Source organism: Rissa tridactyla, chromosome Z, assembly GCF_028500815.1.
Source record: "Rissa tridactyla isolate bRisTri1 chromosome Z, bRisTri1.patW.cur.20221130, whole genome shotgun sequence".
In the NCBI taxonomy this organism is placed as follows: Eukaryota; Metazoa; Chordata; class Aves; order Charadriiformes; family Laridae; genus Rissa; species Rissa tridactyla.
In genome coordinates, this window is record NC_071497.1 from 12,152,110 (window position 1) to 12,169,983 (window position 17,874).

Below are 17,874 nucleotides of genomic sequence, written 5' to 3' on the forward strand. Positions count from 1 at the left end.
TTCCATGCATCACCTTTGCTCTCTGTGTGATTTTTCTCCAGTGACTTACCCTGATCCAGTCCTTTTGCTTCAGGACGGGCTTGCTTTGCTGTGGGCTGACTCCATTTTCTTCTTCGTAGTGCATCCTTCAGCATTCAGTTGCTTAATGTGTCCTAGTTCTCTTTTCACAGATATTAATGCTCAAACTGTACTAGTATTCTGAATTCAGGAAGTGAAACAGACATTTATTAACACATGGAACAAACATTTTGTGATTATTACATGTGCATGTTAAATATTAACAGTCCAATTAAACTGTTTTGTAGGTACAGCCTCAGGGGAGATACTCTGCTTAACCTTGTCTTAATTTATGCCACTCTAATTGAACTTACACAGAAGTGGGAAGACTTTGAAGTGAAGGTAATTTTTTTGATAACAACCTTTCTGTTTTAATCTTCACTGTATGATGTTTCCAAAGTGCTTAATCAAGTATGCATTCTACATCAAAAACAGAAAATAGCTTAAAATTACTAAAATAAGAGAGAGAAGCTTAATTCAGTGCTGCTGAAGTCAGTGAAAAGACTGTGTTGACTCCAGTAGAAGTTGAATCAGATTCAAATAGCAGCTGAAGTGTTTTTATGACTGAGTCAAGAAATGAGGTTGTAGCTTTACTTTTATAAATTATTAGAACATGTATTAATCCTGCTTATGTCTTAATTTGAGGTTTCAGATTAGTATTATGTTACTAAAGTACTAGAAGAAAAGAAAGTGTAATTGTCTTTGCTGTTAGCTGGTTTGCTTTTTTTAAATGTGACAACATAAATGTACTTTTTCATTATAAATCAGAAAAAGCAGTATCTAGAATAATCAACATTTAAAAATGGGGCAAAAGTTTCGTTCAGTTTACCAAGTTGATGTCTGTAACACTTCTTCTGCATAAAGTAACATCTTTTTAGGCAATTTTTTACTTATTTGCATATTAAATTTTTGTTTCAAATTTATCTAGTTAAATGAGAGTTAAAAAGAGGATAAAGCTTTTTTCATTTCATGTACTCAGCAGTGTAGTTCATGTGGAAATTACTTGTACCTTCAAAGTGTCACATGTCTTCTTAAACTGTATTAGGCATCTCAGAATTACCTGTTTTATTAGGAACTCATAATACAGCCATAAACTTGATCACATATAAAAGACCTATAGGATAAACTAATTTCACCTGCATAGGATTTGCATAAATAAGGAGTGTAATTTGTGGCCAGGCTAGTGGTCAGAGATTGGAGTTCCTCCGCATGATAAGTGTGGATCAGGTTTAATTACACAACATTACAAGCTGCTGTGTTCTGGGTCACTGTTAAGCTTTCCCATTTAACTCCTGTGGCAAATGAAGACGTTCCTTAGTATAAGTTTTAACAAAAATTATTATGTATCACTTTTAGGTAGTTCTTATGCCAGGGATTGAAGAGACGGCACTGGTAATTCGTCAGATTGCTGACAACATTTTGATAGCATCTAATGTCAGTCCTCATGAGTGGTTGGACAAATCCTGGCTTTCTGTCTTGCCATCTGAGGTTTGCTTGTCTTTCCATTAGATTACACTCATAAAGTTCTATGGTTTTTTTATTGCTCTCATAATATATTATTAGAAGAAGCACTTTTATTTATATATATACACGTATATATATCTTTTTTATGTGTGTATATACACACACACACACACTTACATATATAACATTTCCATCATCCTTGCCAGCACAATTAAATGCAGCTCGGACTTTCCCTGTGCTTTCACAGTTAACCAGTAGAGAAATTTATCTTCCACATCTGCCCGCCAATGTGTACAGTTCTATAGTTCTAGGCACTAAGTTTAAAAAACTATCCAAATTGTAAAAGATAAATATACAATGGCTTAGTTGGGCAGGAAGCCAAATTCATCAGTACTGATCCATTACTGAATCAATGGTATTGCTTAAATCTGCTAATACATTTTCAAATCAAGTTTACATGATTCCCTGGTTTCATCCTTTAGAATAGAAACATCTTTAGACTGTGCTTGCTTTTTGTCAAACTACTATGCAGAACTTACTCTTTTGCAAAAATGATATACTGTTACATCTGTAGGAAAAAAAAAAGTTTTCATGGGGCTATAAAAGCGCATTGTTTAAAAGCTCTGTTTCTATGATATAACCTATTCATAGGGATGTCTTTCTATAGAAACAGAAAGGAAAAAAAGGAGAAAAGGTTTGTCACATATCAAGCTAACAAAATAGTTTCCATTTCCAGACAGAGCAATGCCTGCTTACTTTTCCATGTATCAACCCGCTGGTTGCTCAGTTTATGTTAAAGAAGGTATCTTCGCTGAACAGATTGTTTCTTGCAAGCTTTGATCAACTTCAAGAACTTCTGCCGGAGGTTCCAAAAAAAGTTTTAAAGGTTGGCCAAAATTAGTTTATGTATTAAGTTAATCTTCTTGCACTGTTGTAATACAGTTTTGTGTTTCTTTATCTGAAGCTACATGCACATTTGCTGTTATCATCTAAAAATCTTGAGCCTGCTAACTCTCAGCAGATTTTGTCAAGTCACCGTTATGTTAATGTGAAAATTATTAGAACATTTCCTTATCTGGAAAAATACCCATTTGATCAGCTTCCTATTCAAGCTTTATTGTATCAAGTATTGTATCAGCATACAAGCTTAAATGTTTCCCTAATATAAGAAATATTTTCCAGTTAAGTATTTCCAAGACTTTTATCCATCCCCCTTTCCCTGCCTCCCTTCCTTCCTTCTTTCCTTCCTTTCTTCTTCCCTCCCTCCCTCCTTCTTTCCCTCTTTCCCTCCTTTCCTCCCTTCCTCCCTCCCTTCCTCTCTTCCTTTCCTCCCTTCCTTCCTTCCTTCCATCCATCCATCCATCCATCTGTCCATCATCTTACACAATGGTAAACCCACCACTTATAAATTCATAGTACTAAGCATTTGAAAGAGCCCTAGAGATTAAGATGAAGAATTAGATTTGTGTGGTCCTACTGTTTTCAATTGGGCCAAGTCAGGGAAAATTATAGACTGATTATAGTCAGCTAATTAGATAAAAAATGCACAGCTTTTATCAGTCAAGAAAATGGGACGACAAATTTCTACATCAGAAGCATTCAGTTAAGATGAAGGAGCAAGTGAATTTGGGCACTGAATGTCAGCTTGTACGTATTATTTTAAGAACTGCATATGTGTAAAGCCATGTTTATGGACTGAAAAGCAGAAAAAGATCTCATCGATTTAATTCCTCTATGATGTATGATATGCGCCAGTCCGTTGCAGACACTACTTCCTACAGCCATGGACTAATGAAAGAGAACAGAGTATATTAAGGTATTGATTTTCCTGTGTTTCAAGAGACAGGCTATTACTTACTCTGTTTATAGATTTAAGACACGTGGCACATTGTCTGCTGTACGTTCATCTCCTGTATTGGTAAGTTGTTTTGTTTCTTTCCAGTAAACAAAAAAATTATACATCTTAGAATCCTAATAACTGCATTAACTTTTTAATTTTGACAGTGTGGACATGTACTATAAACACTCCTTGAGTATCTTTTTTTTTGGTTTCAGCATTTTAGTGACATGACATCTTTGTACAGCCTAAATACCGATGCTCCACTAGAAAAGGCAGTGAAAGGTGCATCACCCCTAGAAAACTGGAATAACTTCAACACATTGTATCCAGATTATAAACAAAATCATCAGTCTTCAGAGCTGCTTGGTAAGGCACAAAATAAGCATAGGCAATATCTTGAATTACTAGGAAAATGTGTCATCTTTGAAACAAAGTGAAAATCTGAGTGTATTAGAATCTTTATCTTCTAGTCTTAGAAAGGTCAGTTATTCTGAGGAGACAGACTGCAACTGAAATGCTTGATGGCATCGTGGTTTTCTGTAATATATACAGAAATAATTTTTCATTCTCTAAACAGAATGGTTCAAATTTTTCTCTACTAGGGACGTCTCATACGAATTCCGAAGCCATAATTCCTCCACTGAATCATCATCAAGGATTTTTTGACCCTGATCTTCCAAACTATGTGCAAAAGAAATCATGTTCATCAGAAATAATTATGGGGATAAAGCAGAATTTCTCTCCTGTGCTAAACGACTGTGAAGATTTTGCTCATCTAGATGTTTCGAATTCTCTTCAAGTTCAAAGACAGCCTTTCAGTATGCACTGTAGCTCTGGTCATTCTTCCAAAAACTCTGAAAAAGAGGATTTCTTTCCAACTTTCACTGACTGTGCACCCCAGGAGAGCTCTAAGGGTTTTCTAGAAGAATTTAGAGACACAACGTTTAAGAGCCCAGAAATTCTGATTGACTTTTCATCCACAGGCCTGTGTGATTCATTTGCATGTGATGGTTTTCTCTCTGATGTGTTTGTTGACCCAGATGAGCCTCAGAGTCTGAATTTTCACCAAATAGGTAGAGAATCTAAAGGAAAGAGAAAACAAAGTCCACCATTCTTATGGACAAAAGAGAAAAATAGAACAGGTATGCCCAAAGCAAGCAGAATTTGTTGAAATTCTGTTTGTAAATCTAGTGGACTATCTGTAAGACTAGATTTTGTATTTTCTTCAAATAGTTGCTAAATCCAATCCAACCCAACAGTTGGATGTTTCATTTACTAAAAAACTTACTTGCATATATATATTTCTTCTGTGATAAAAGGTTCTTAAGCATTTATTTTCTCTTGTGAGCATACAGAATAATAATAAAAAAATATTTACTGCCATTATTTTTCCTTGGTAAAATATTGAAAAATTTAGTTCTCCAATATTATAAGCTTGAGCCTCTTCTCTCTTTGATAGTGCCTGAAATGTTCATAATAAACATACCACAATTATTTTTAAAGTTATGGGAAAGATTATTCTGTAATACAGGTTTGAACAAGAGGGGGAAGAAAAGACTAGAAAGTATTTTCTTTAAAAGACAAAAAGTAGATTCAGCAAATTCAGAGTGAAATTTAGATACTACTACATGGCTGTGTTTTGCAGTTGGTGTTAATGGAGTAAGAATTTCACTCTGACAACTTCCTAAGTTTGTTTCATACAGTTCCCTTATTCTTGGGTTATTTTTTTTAGCTAATGTTTCCAGGACTAAACTCTCCATCTTGCCGTCTTGGTATCATTCCAAAGCGTATTTCTTCAAACAGATGGTATAGTGTGTATTTCAAAACTTTGTTCACCTTGAAGGTGTATACAGTCCTTACACAAAAGCTTCAGGCTTCTCTTTTTTTGTAATTTTCTTATCCCTGGTTTACTTTCTCAAATATAGTTCGCTTGAGACCTTTTTTGATAAGCCTAACATGTATCCATGGAGTCTTAAAAGTAAGAAAGCATCACTAGTCCCCATCAGACTAAGTTTTGCTGTATCATATATTCTAGGTTTTTTTAAATTCTGATGTTTCCCTATAGGTGAGATGCCACATTCTTTAAAAATCCAAGGTTAAACTTCTTAAATAAAGTGCCCAACTCCTAGTACAGGTCATTTAATTTATGTTTTCTCCGTTGCTGCCTGTCATTAAATTTCTTGGTGGTATGGCAAGGTCAGCACAGCATTAAACACTTTCACTAATTACATCAGAGTCATTCATGAAAACACAATTAACTAATTGATATTATGTTTCATGGACTGCTTAAGGCAATTATGGAAGTAAAGAGAGAAAAAGTTAATTGGATATGGTGAACTGCTTTTAATTTTCAGCCTATATAAATTAAAATGCTCATACAAAAACTATGAACAGACCTGTTGCCTCTCCATTGAGACTAAAATTGAGACCTGGAGTATTGCTGGGTAGTTGACAGTATTTCAGTAACCTGTAACTGGCACTGATGGTACGAAATTCTAAATAAAATTGTTTCAGTAGAGATCAGAGCAGATTCTTCTGGTACTACATTTTACAGGATTCTGAAAACACTGTGATCTCCAACTTGATAAGCTTTCAGTGATTCTCTTGCCCAGTGGGGAAAAGGTATACTTAAATCTGAATCTAATCAAAAAAGGAAAAGGGATTTTTGGTTTAGGTTTTAAAAGAATTGGCTTATTTTACTTTATCGTTCACTAGCCAGGGGAAATCTAAGTACACTAAATAGGTGTGCATGCTAATGCAAAAAAACCTCCTTGATACAGTGAAAGCCTTCTGAAGTCCCAAATTTAAGAAACGTGGAATCACAATTTTAAGAAAGTGTACAGAGTCAAATTAAAAAGACACATTGGGAATGCCCAGGGATTTCTTCAGGCTTCAGATCAAACATTTATTAAACCACAAACCATTAATCCAATATGCCAAGCCAGTATTTCCACGGGAACAGATAAAATCCTTAGGTCAGTGTTAAAGTTTTCTGACAATACTTTTTGTAAAGACTGGTTAAAAAGAATTAACTTTCACAGTTACTGAATAGTACTGAGTATAAGATTAATGAAATAGAAATAAGCATTAAAATCTTTACTGAAATATTGTGGTTAAGCATAGTGCAGGTTGATGTATTTATTTTGTATAAGGTCCTGTATTATTGTTACAGGATGATGTGCATAAAACTGATCAGTAGTAGTAAGTAGTAGTTAATATTAATTTGTACACATTTAGATTTATGGCAGTTGATACTTTTCATAGAGAGCATACTGGTTAAAGCTAAAGTCTGTTACTGCTTCTGAGAAATACATAGTCAAGTCTGTGTAAGTGTTGTATTTGTAGTTTATCATACATATATTTTCTTTCCACTTCTTTTCCAGATTCAGGATTTGCGGAAGTAACAGAGTTCAAAAAAAGGAGGCTGACGTATGAAAGAGTCCCTGGAAGAAGTGATGGACAAACACGTCTTAAATTCTTTTGAATGCAATGGAGATTTGCATACTACACATACTTTTTAAAATTCTTAAACTCCTTGAAGGGAAATAAATGAAATTCTTTTTTTTTTCATTTTTAGAGAGAAATTAGGGTTTGGGAATCCTTACTAATTCAGGATTCTTTTCTATGTTTTTAAAATTTTACTAAACAAACTAGTTCCTTGAATCTGGACAGTTACTGCTTCTCTCTTTGTTCTCATGGGTGTTATAAAGGTACTTTATCACTTTTTATACAAAAAATAAAATATGAATGAAAAAAACCGAAACACTAAAGCTCATAGTTAAAGGCACCTATGTTTGCTCCCTGAGCATTGAGCTTTGCAAACTTGAAGATGGGCTAGATCTGCTGAATCTCAAGGCTGCTCATAAAGTCTTAGAGCTTTCTTGCATTTACAGCTGTAACCCTTCGTATTTGTTCCTTGAGCTTAGCTCCACTCCTTTCTTTCTGAAAGCTCCTTTAGAAACCATGGGATGAGTTCCTGAACTGCCTTTAATCATAATCAAGCTACAGAAACAACCTGTTTGTTTTGTGGACAAGATGTGCAAGATATGTTGAAATATAGGATTCTATTAGATTTGATTCAGAGAACTAAGCTGTGACTGTAGCTCTCTGCATGATCTGGTGGGGTCCATTTGTTGGCATCCGCATTTTTCAACCTGCTGCAGTGCATTGGCAGGTAGGGAGGTGAGAGTCATCTGAGAGGCAGTGACAGATATTGTAGGCTACAGCTGGAAGAGGTAAGAGAGGGTTGGTTTTTTTTTTAAAAAAAAAGGCATCTCAGTTGCAAGCCACAGAAGAGAGAAGATAGAAGAATATCCAACCCCTCACTTTCCATCCAAAGATCTGGCAACGAAAGTGGAAATATCTGCGGGAGCAATGGTAGACAGTAACTCCATTCTGCTGCAGGAATGCATGCATGGTTTGCAGAGGCATGCCTGCCAGCTCTAGAATGTTGGTGTCTGTTCAGTGGCCTTCAGCTGAGATGATTCAGTTTTCAAACTCACAAATCTTTTAAAGTTTGATGCAATGAAAGAAAAAAAAAAAAACAACAACGAAACAACAAACCACCAAGTTCAGGGTTATGCTTACAATAAAACACTTTCCTGACATTGAGCCTTCATTAAGCGCATATTCACTATTTGGATAAATAAAACCGTCACTTAGGAGAGAAAGCTTTGGTCTTTCAGAGAAAATGGAGTGCTGATTTTCGGCTGAGAATTCCTAAAAGCTATTATGACAGCAATTATAGCAATTTTATTTCACACTAATATCCCCAAATTATTTGTATCCAAATTGTTCGCAAGACTTTAGAAACTTTCTAGTTTGAAAGCTATGCTTTCAAGTGTAACATTAAAAGACTTTTAGTAGAATTGCAAACAAGCCAGAGTTTCCCTATTTTGCCCAGAATAAGAGAAAAACTTAAATAAAAAATGTGGTTTGCTTACTATTTCTGGCCCATTTTTGTGGTCACTTGCCCTAACCATTCTCCATCTCTGCGTCATGGGTTTGGCTCTGTTTTTCAGAACTGTGTCCCAAATTGCCAGGCCCAGGAATCTGTTCTTTTTGGGAGTGCAGCTCTACAAAGTCTCAGTCACAGATGACCACACTTGAGAAAATTATAGCTGCCGCTGCCAAGCTATGTATTTATGTTCTCCTTCCCCACAGGCAAAGGGTGACAGCAGAACTTTCACATGCACAATCATGGAAGACTGGCTCAGATAATCTGTGGATCGCTTTGAAAATAAAGGCATGTTGCCTACATTAAATAAGTAAAGAAAAATTAAGGGCTGTCTTGCAATGACCCATTATTTTTTACTGTATTAGTTTATGACTCTGTCTCTCCCAGGTATGTACAGATTGACAAATTTATCACATGACATTCTCCCCCCCATCAGTTTAGTGTGTATGAAAATTACTATTGCACTGTAAAGATGCACCTTTCTCCCCCCTCCCCATAATAATCTGTAACTAAGAAGAATTAGGATGTAACTACTTCTCAGACAAAAAGGTTCAATACAAAACCTAATCACCGGTCCTCCATCAGCAGGTTCTTGGATCAAATTTGCAAACTGCTTAGTGATCAGGCAGGTGGCACCTGCAGATGGAGAAGACCCTTGTTGGTGGACTGCGAGAGATGGCAGTGAGACAAGGGGGCCTTGTGGCTCGTGTGCGGCACTTAGTGTACAGATGCATGCGCTCATTTAATTTGCTTTATTGCGGGCATCCCGTGGGACCTGCTGCCATGAGTCGGGTATGAAGGCCTCCATGTGCCGTGTGAAGAGTTGTGAGCTCAGCAGACAGCCCTCTTGCATGGTCTTTGGTACAGGAAGCAAAGATGTTACTCACAGTCGTCCACCCTACTGCAGATGACACCTGTTAGAGTAGGGGAAGGAAAATGCAATGCTTGTGCCTGTCTAAGCCATCTTGGTGTTCAGGTCATCAAAGGAGTCCATACCCACGTACACCTGCAGTTGGAGACGAGATGTTGTCCTGTTGACTGGGTAGGTAAGAGCTACCCTGTTCTGCTACCTACAGAAGCTGACAGCTGCCCAGGCTCGTCAGGTTCGTTGGGTACCTCTAGAAAGGCGACCAGCAAAAGCTGAGCTGCCAAGATGCACGCTGCTTCTTCCTTTAGCCAACACAAAACACCCAGCAGTGGCACTCTTCGTAAAACTGACTCCTCACAGCAACCCAAGAGCCTCAATGCCAACCCACCCTGTTCTGGAGCTTGTTCTGCCCCCCAACTTTTGTCACCAACCATGCCTGGGAGGGCAGAGGTGGCATTGCTGGCATCTCTCTCCCTGCTTGTACCCAGCAACTGAGCTGCAGGCTGCCCTGAGAGCAAAGGGATATGGCAAGGATGACTGGAATCCATGTCTTCCTCCCGTGGGACTGCAGAACAACCACCAGGGTGGAGTGCTCCCAATCCCCCCATCTCACCACTGCTGCACAGGTCTTCCTACGGGCTGCTAGTGTGAGATGCGGATGCAACCAGGACCTGCAGTGTGCTCACATGGTGCTGCTCCTCCAACACCTGTGGACGGTGGTGCTCCAGCTGAAAGGTACCACACGGGGCTGGGCGGGAGAGCCAAGAGACAGCAGCGGTTGAGACTGGCTGGCCAGCAGCGGCTGCAGTCTCCTGCACTCTGTAATTTGGCGGCTCCTTATGCCAGCTCAGCAGCTGCTCCAGAATACAAGCTCCACCTAGGGACACTAAGGAGGAAGGGGACCTGGGAGAGAAACAGATGTGGGGATGGCGTGGGGAGGTTTTACTGCGGGAGGTAAAAGAAATACAAAGGGCTTGCCTAGGAGGGAGTGACCATCCGCCAGATGCTGGCCATTGAAAGGCATTTGATGTCTACTCTCTTCCCTCTCCCACCCTCCCTGACCTGAGCATTTTGACCTCCATCTGAGCCTCTGATCACCTCTGCGCAAGTAGGAATAACCATGCTTCCCCTGGGCTTCCGCAGCGTGGGCACGTGTTGAGTACTAGAAGAAAAACTACCATATTCAAATAGCCTACAACGAAACGAAGCCAGAGCAAAGGAAATCTCATAAGGAAGGATGTTCTCTTCTGTACTCAGAGGCATAATGTATACTGTCAGTACTAGGACTCTCGTTTCAGTGTCCTCCTGCAGGACAGCAAGCATGAAAATCCTTTGACAACGACTGAACTGCCTGGAGGACACTCATTGCCCCATTTCAGTTAATATTAATGACAATTAAGTACTCAGATTGCCAACTTGTTCCTTACAGTTTCAAAATATGTAAGTGAGCCTGATAACGTTACTATTTGCCACAAAAATGGTAAAAAGCTATAAATAAGATTTTTCTATTAGTAATACACATTTTCTAAAAATCCAACAGAGACTTTGTCTTCCCCAAAAGCCAAACAGCTTGAGGCCTCCACTCCCACTGCAAAATCGAAGTATCCTCTTCCTTACAATATCTGCTCTTTGTTACAATTAAACAATGAGTTCAAAGCCAGTAGGGAAAGGAATTTTATTTCCAAACTTCTAAAAGATTAATACAAACAATAGAAAGTAGACAAAATTAAAAACCTATTAAAAAAGTTAGTTGTCCTTGTAAAAGTGGTCCATAAAAACCGAAGGCAAATGACCAAGCACATTTTAGTTAAGTTTTGTGTATTGCAAACCTTGACAATTACGCATGCAACTATCTTTGGGTGTTCGCGTGTGTTTTTAGTGTCTGTTTGGTCACATTTTAAACATGTCGAGGAAATCCCACCACAGCAGTACCTTTACGAATACAAACTAGGAGAAGCATTACAGATTAGAAGTCTTGTAAGAAACATGCCTGAGGAATCAAGTCTGTGCTACACATTGTGTCCAGCAGTTTCCAATACATGTCATTTATGGTCTTAGATGCACGTGAAAAAAAACGTAGTTGGTTCCAGGTCTTGGTAATGGAAGCAAAATTCCCTCTGAGAACATTACTTCAGTACTAACAGTGTTTAGTTCTATACTTCAACGATTCACTTTTTGAATGTTGTATTTTGAAAAAAACAGATTAAGTTTTTACTACCATTCCGGTGAAACAGTTTACCAAGATGGGAGTAAGCAATTTGGTAAAAATTCATGTATTTTTCTTTTCTAAAATGTAAGCTTCTCAAGTAATATTTGTGTAGTTAGCATAGTGCAGTAACAATGGTGACAATTATGAAAAGAATAAGAGTTACATTAAAAAATTTAAGAACATTAGCAAAAGATAGTGAAGTACAGATACACAAGAACAAACAGATAAATATCTAGGATATCATTTTTAGCCACACAAAAGTTAGGACACAGAGAGAGACTTCTCTTGTGAGGGAAAGGCAGTTGTTACTCATATCATGCTTGAAGGCAGCTCTCCAATGGCCTTCCCTGTAAGAGGAAAAAAAGGGTTTGTTAAATGCTGTCTTCCTAAGGAGACACATTTCTCTTACAAATTGTAACACAAAAGCTCCTTTGCACTGAGAAAAAAAGAATAAACACTTTCCTTTGTTGGATGTTGGCACCCTTGAGTATTATAAAAATTTTTAATTGGCTTTTCAACTTTGCTCTTATTTTTTATGATCCTAACATAACTAAATCATAATAAACTAAATAATTGATCTATCAGCAAAAGATGACTAAATGACGTCTTGGGCTGAGCTATGCATTTCTAAAAGTATCATAAATTAACCATCAAACTCGTTTGACAAAATATTTTGTATCCTCTCAGGATGGTGCAATCAAACTTGAATCCTAGAAATACACACAGAAACACACACACACCAAAAACAAATATTAGAAAGGCTGCTTCAATAACAGAAGAACACGTGGAGCAGTCACTATCAATTTTATCTAATTTGCACGCAGAATTAAGGGTAGCACCTAAATTAATAAAATCTTCTACTTGTGCTTCCCCCCCACACAAGTTTTTTTCCAGAAGAGCATCTCATGCTCTGTTGTTCTCTTTCTTCAGGTCCATTCCTGTTTTGTCCAACCTATGTAGAAACAACCAAAACCGCACTATTGGTGAGGCACCAGCACAACTGCAACCTCAGGACCCCTGGCAGCGGGAAGGGGAAGATTTTGCAAGTATTTATGTTCTAGTTTAAACTCTGCCCTTAAAGAAAACATTAATTTTCACTTTGAAAGCGCTGTCAAAGAAAGAACAGAATTCAGTGGTTCTTCCTCTCTCTGTAGTTTTTTCAGCTCTTTAGCAGGAACTATTTTTATTTTTTCTTTTAAAAAAGAGTAACCCCTTCTGAATATCCGACTTCCACGTTTGTTTGTCATGCAGAAGAAATATGATTTTCCAACAAAAGTCATGGTGTGATCCTGCCCAAGACTACTATCATGCGCGGTCTTCCTTCCTCCTGCTGCAATCACTGATACCCGTGTGACAGGCGGCAGAAACAAGAGTGGGAATCTCGGAATTGGATCCCGAAGGTTTGCGGACACCGGACGGTCACCCACCCACCTGCTCTGCAAGTGTTCTGCAGGTACAAGCAATGCAGAGGGCTAAGGCTGAGAGAGTTCAGGGAGCATCTCGTCCTTCAGACCTGCGCTGAACAAGGGGGTGATGAGGGGCTGCCTCAGCTCCTCTCTGCTTCCACCGCTTTTGGTGCTGCACCATCAGTAAACGACAGAAAGAGCCCAAGGACAGACATGGCCAAATGAACTGCAGTCTGATGCTGGAGACAAAATGTATTTTCACAAGGTTCTTGATTAAGCTGTGAGCCCGTCATCAGAGCACACGCAGCTGACACAGCTTTGTCTTACTTCTTCATAAAACACGTGACTGTGTTTTATGTCCGGCTGTGTCAAACGCAGCTGCGTGCCACAGACAGTGGCACAGTTTTTATTATTTTGGATGCTGATGATGACCTTAAAGCTGCTCAAACAGAAAAACTGGCCAACCAAACAAAAAAAACAACTCGTAAACAAAACCCCTCTAGAAAGAGCTGTAGGAAAGACACATGCTTCATTTGCCACACCTAAAAGAAACAGAAGACAATTTGTAGAGCCAGCAGGGAAGCAATGAACACTTTGCTACCAAGACCTTGACATTCAAAACAACTGTCGCCATGTGCCCTTGTACCTCCTAGGGCTTGAGTTTCAAATCAGGGTTGTTGTCGTGGTTATCTGTGACTTCATTACCTGATTTCAGAGCAGAGCACAAGAGCGGGGCTCTCGAAAGGGATTGCTCCCCGCAGGAACCCCAACAAGCAAGGCATCTTTGCAGGCATTCTGCATACAATACTGCTGGAGTTCTGCAGCTGCCTGAGACACCTGTGCGGAAAGGAAAAAGAAAAACAAATCCAGAGCGGAAACTAATTCATTCACAAGCATCTATTAGGCATTTCCTCTTGAAGAACCATTATCAAACAGAGCTGGAGAGCAGCCAAGTCAGCTCTTGGATTCTAAAACACCAAGTGAATTCAGCACAGACACACATGTTCAAAGCGCCAATGAAACACACGTGAAATACCATTCTAGTAATGAGCCAGAGGAGTGCAGAGGACTGAGGTGCAAGCACAATGGAGTTTGTCCTCATTAAAACACACGGGGCCATGACCACAATGTTTTCCAATCCACTCTACTGTTTTCAGTTTTATATTTGAACTCTTATATCCTCGGATAATTCACAAAAAGGATTTTTGTTCCCAAACAGTTAAGCAACATGGAGTGTAACAAGGAACGAAAGCAAAAAGATGAGGATTTTAAGTCCAAATTGCCACCTTCCCAGGGCAGTGAAGCAAGAGCTTCAAATCCACACCCTGGCCTCCAAAGAGGACAGTCCAGAGCTGCAGAACAAGCCCAGGAACTCAAAGGCAAGATGCCTCCAGCACTGAACTCCCCTGCTCTCCCTGTGGACAGCAAGTCAGTAGTGTGCCTGTATTTTCAAAGGAAAATGTAGGGGAATTCCCAATTTTTCAGACACGGATGAGTAACAGCTGCAGAGAACTGTCAAAATACACACTGCCTGCTACATTTTTTGGAAAAGGAAATACTGAACATGTGGGTGAGAATACAAGGTCACTTCTGCCTTCTTACAGGACTCCTGAAATCAGGACTCCTGATTTTCCTTCCTGCACAACTTTGCAGTGTGGCCAGCGGAGGGACGACGCAGTAGCCACCAGCACCATCCACGCTCCCCGGCCTCCTGATCGAAGGGCCCAGCCAGGAGCCCTGGTGGGATTTTGGTTTTGGGCCATCCCATCTCAGAGCATCTGGAAGTGTGTGGGAAATCTGGCCTAGCATACACTTCCGTTTGCTGTTTGTCCTGTTCACCGCCTCCCAGCTCTCCTCCAGGACGCTCATCCCGGTAACTGCCTGAATTTACCCAGCAGCTGTCAGCATTTCAGGGAGTTGTTAGGAGTGGCATTTTCCCACAGCCTCCCAAGTTCTCTTCGGCGGATTAAAGGGAGAGGCGGCCACAGCAAGGATCCCTGCTACTTTGCCACTGCTTCCTTCCCTGCGGAGAACCCCCTTCTGGAGGCTGCAAAGGTGTCTCCCACCCTGCCCAAGCCCCTTGGACCTCCTGCAGCCTCAGCACCGTTGCCTCAAGCACAGTGCAGACTCTTTGCTAGTACCCAACCCCAGCCTCAAGGGAAGCAGCTGAGGCACTACCCCTGGAGGTATTTAAAAGACAGGTAGACATAGTGCTTAGAAGTATGGTTTACTTTTTGTCAGAGTTAGGCTGATGGTTGGACTCAATGATCTGAAAGGCTGATTGACAGGCTGAGAGAGTTGGGGTTGTTCAGCCAGGAGAAGAGACGGCTCCAGGGAGACCTTATAACAGCCTTCCAGTGCCTAAAGGGGGCCTACAGGAAAGATGGGGAGGGACATGTCATGAGGGAGCATAGCAATAGGATGAGGGCTAACAGTTTCAAACTGAAAGAGGGGAGATTTAGATTAAATATTAGGAAGAAATTCTTTCCTGTCAGAGTGGTGAGGCACTGGAACAGGTTGCCCAGAGAAGCTGTGGGTGCCCCATCCCTGGAGGTGTTCCAGGCCAGGCTGGATGGGGTTTGAGCAGCCTGGTCTAGTGGGAGGTGTCCCTGCCCATGGCAGGGGGGTTGGAACTAGAGGATCTTTAAGGTCCCTTCCAACCTAGGCGATTCCACGATTCTATCCTGGTGCTCCTGGAGAGACACAAACCTGATTTTTGACATCTGTGTGAGAATCATCCATATAGCAGCAGAATGTTCCAGGACAGATCTGCCTACTCTTTGCCTTACCTATGCCACTGTAACATTCTTCTTCGCTCCTCCAGGTCACACAGAAAGTACACAGGTTTTTGCTGAATTTCACCACCGGACAAACACGCTCCCTGCATGCAAGATACGTGTGGGTACTTCTTTCCTACTTGGGTTTCCTCTTTCCGAAAATACTGTTCCTGTCTGCTTTTTTAGCTGGCAGGGTAAACAAAACCACCATTGGAACTTCACAGTATGGGATGTATTTTTAAAAATCCTTTCATGTCCAGCTTCCGCCTGAAAACACATTGTCTATTCAAAGTCGCCCAAACAACGTTTTCTGCTACCCAAGTTGTCCGCTAGAACTGATCCAAGTGGTTTTTCACCAGATGAATATATGCCTCACTGTTTTTACACTGCATGTCAAGAAACCCCTAGGTAACGCTTTTTATAAGACACAATTTTAATCATGCACCATTTCAGTTGTGATTATAAAAAGACCCAAACAGGTTTCTAGAACAGCAGACCTGGAAAGCGACTGCTGCGCACAGCGCTGTAAGAAAGACGAGACCAAGGTCCTACAAGGCCAAGCCTCCCTGGGGTACACGCAAACCCATAATAAAAACGTAGCCTTAAGAAGTCCAGCTACAGAATGTTACCACCACAAAGCAACACCCAATAAACTACAAATGCTATCTTTTATGCCCCCTCCCCACCACAAAAAAAAGCGAGGAGGAGGGGGTACATGCCTCAAAACGAGCAGGAACAGAGATCCAGGCTACTGTTGGTGGTGTAAAGTAGGAGAAATGCCTAACACAGAAATGATTGACCAAACAATATCCCTCTTGCCACAAGAGCCTACATTTTCACTCTGCATCGCACCGTTTCTCACAGATTCCCACACATCATTGCAGTGATAAACAGCAGTCACTTTCAGTGACTCAAACATCTGTCGACTCAGTATTCCCTAAGAAAATTTAGTAACGTTAATTAATTGATCAGGATGACATCCAAAAGCCATAGTGGTTTCACCTTGTAATGGGCACTTCAAGTTTTTCACTAGCCCAGGACAGGAATACTGATAAAAAATATTCTAAAATATTTTTAAGTCAGTTAGCTAAGTTTCTGCAGCTCAGCATACCAGCACTGCGGTCAGACTAAGGAAGCTGGTGCTTTGTGACTGGCCAGAGAAAAATGGCGAATGCACGGAGGTGATGAGAGAAGAGGAAAATGCAGGACACAAATTAATTTGACCTTCATCACTTCACAGCCTACGCTGGATTTTCTGTGTGGCTGGAAAGAGCAGTTTTCGCGAGGCAGCTGTGAACCCCCTCCATCCTGCTGGGAACCAAGAGCAGCTCTGCATGGGTGAATTTGGGCTGCCAGAGGCGAAAAAAACAAACGGAACCTCGAGAGCTGGCAGAGGACAGGACCGCCGCGACAGCCTGCCTTTGTCTGGAGAAGAAGAAGGTTCATGCATGCGTAGAAAATCGCCCGATTTCCCCCAAAGAGCCGCAAACCCGCCGGCGCTGGGGGGCGGCTCCCCGCGACCCTGCTCCCTGGCGCACAATTAACCAGGAGCCGCTGTAATTATTTACGCCCCTGTAATGATTTTTACAGCTCCTTCCAGCAGGGAACGGCACTGGCGCGGCCGCCAGCCGCGGCTCGGAGCCCCCCCGCCCCGCCCCGGGGTACCCGCACCCCTCGCCCCCTTCCCGGGAACGAGCAGCTGGTCCCCCTCGGCGCACCTTGATCCTCTCCACGGCCGCCTCCATCTTCAGCTGCTCCACCAGCCGCTGCATGGTGCTCAGGCTGCCGCCCGACGACATGGCCGGGACCGGGGGACAGAGGCCGGCGCGGCTCCGCGGGGACCGGGCTGCGGCCGCTCCTGCTGCCGGCACCGCCGCCGAGACGCCCCGGGGAGGGGCCCGGCGCCCCCCGCCCCGCCCCCCGGCCCTCCCCGCGTTGGGGCGGGAGCGGCTGCGGCGGTAGGAAACCTTGGTCGTTAAATAGGACGGGAAGAAAATATAAAAGGGGGAAAGAAGAGGAAAAAGGGAAAAAAAGGGAAGGGGGGGGAAGGAAAAGGGAAAGAAAGTAGAGGAAACGGGGGAGAAAGGGAGGGAAAGGAGAAAAAGAAAAAAGGGGGGAAAGGGGGAAAGGAGAAAAAAGGGGGGGAAGAGAAAAAAGGCAAAAAAAGAAAAATATTAAAAAAGGGGAAGGGGGGAAAGGGAAGAAAGGGGCGAAATGGGTGGAAGAGAAAAAGGAAAAAAAGGGAGTAAAAAAGACAAAAAAAGGAAAAAGGGGGGAAGGTGGGAAGAGGAAAAGG

The 17,874-nt window shown here is 41.3% G+C and overlaps 2 protein-coding genes across 2 annotated transcripts in view; one reads left to right on the top strand and one right to left on the bottom strand.

Annotated features, from left to right (window-relative positions):
• SHOC1 (shortage in chiasmata 1) overlaps positions 1–8,658 on the top strand; it is a 56,887-nt gene extending 48,229 nt beyond the window's left edge. The window contains exons 25-30 of the mRNA XM_054185689.1: positions 306–399; positions 1,414–1,545; positions 2,258–2,407; positions 3,577–3,727; positions 3,964–4,503; positions 6,745–8,658. Coding sequence (XP_054041664.1) covers positions 306–399; positions 1,414–1,545; positions 2,258–2,407; positions 3,577–3,727; positions 3,964–4,503; positions 6,745–6,845 — 1,168 coding nt within the window. The 3' untranslated portion in view covers positions 6,846–8,658. The remainder of the gene's footprint in view (positions 1–305; positions 400–1,413; positions 1,546–2,257; positions 2,408–3,576; positions 3,728–3,963; positions 4,504–6,744) is intronic.
• Positions 8,659–10,836: 2,178 nt separating this feature from the next.
• On the bottom strand, positions 10,837–17,471 carry GNG10 (G protein subunit gamma 10). The gene is made up of 3 exons (XM_054186195.1): positions 17,297–17,471; positions 13,507–13,638; positions 10,837–11,742 (listed from the first exon to the last, which is right to left on the bottom strand). The coding sequence occupies exons 1-2, from the start codon at positions 17,375–17,377 to the stop codon at positions 13,513–13,515; spliced, it is 207 nt and encodes a 68-aa protein (XP_054042170.1). The 5' UTR covers positions 17,378–17,471; the 3' UTR covers positions 10,837–11,742; positions 13,507–13,512.
• Positions 17,472–17,874: the final 403 nt, after the last annotated feature.

Coding starts and splice junctions, on each gene's coding strand:
- GNG10 (XM_054186195.1), bottom strand. CDS start 17,377: ATGTCGTCGGGCGGCAGCCTGAGCACCATGCAGCGGCTGGTGGAGCAG. Junction 13,639..17,296: donor CGGCCGTGGAGAGGATCAAG/GTGCGCCGAGGG, acceptor CTTTCCGCACAG/GTGTCTCAGGCAGCTGCAGA.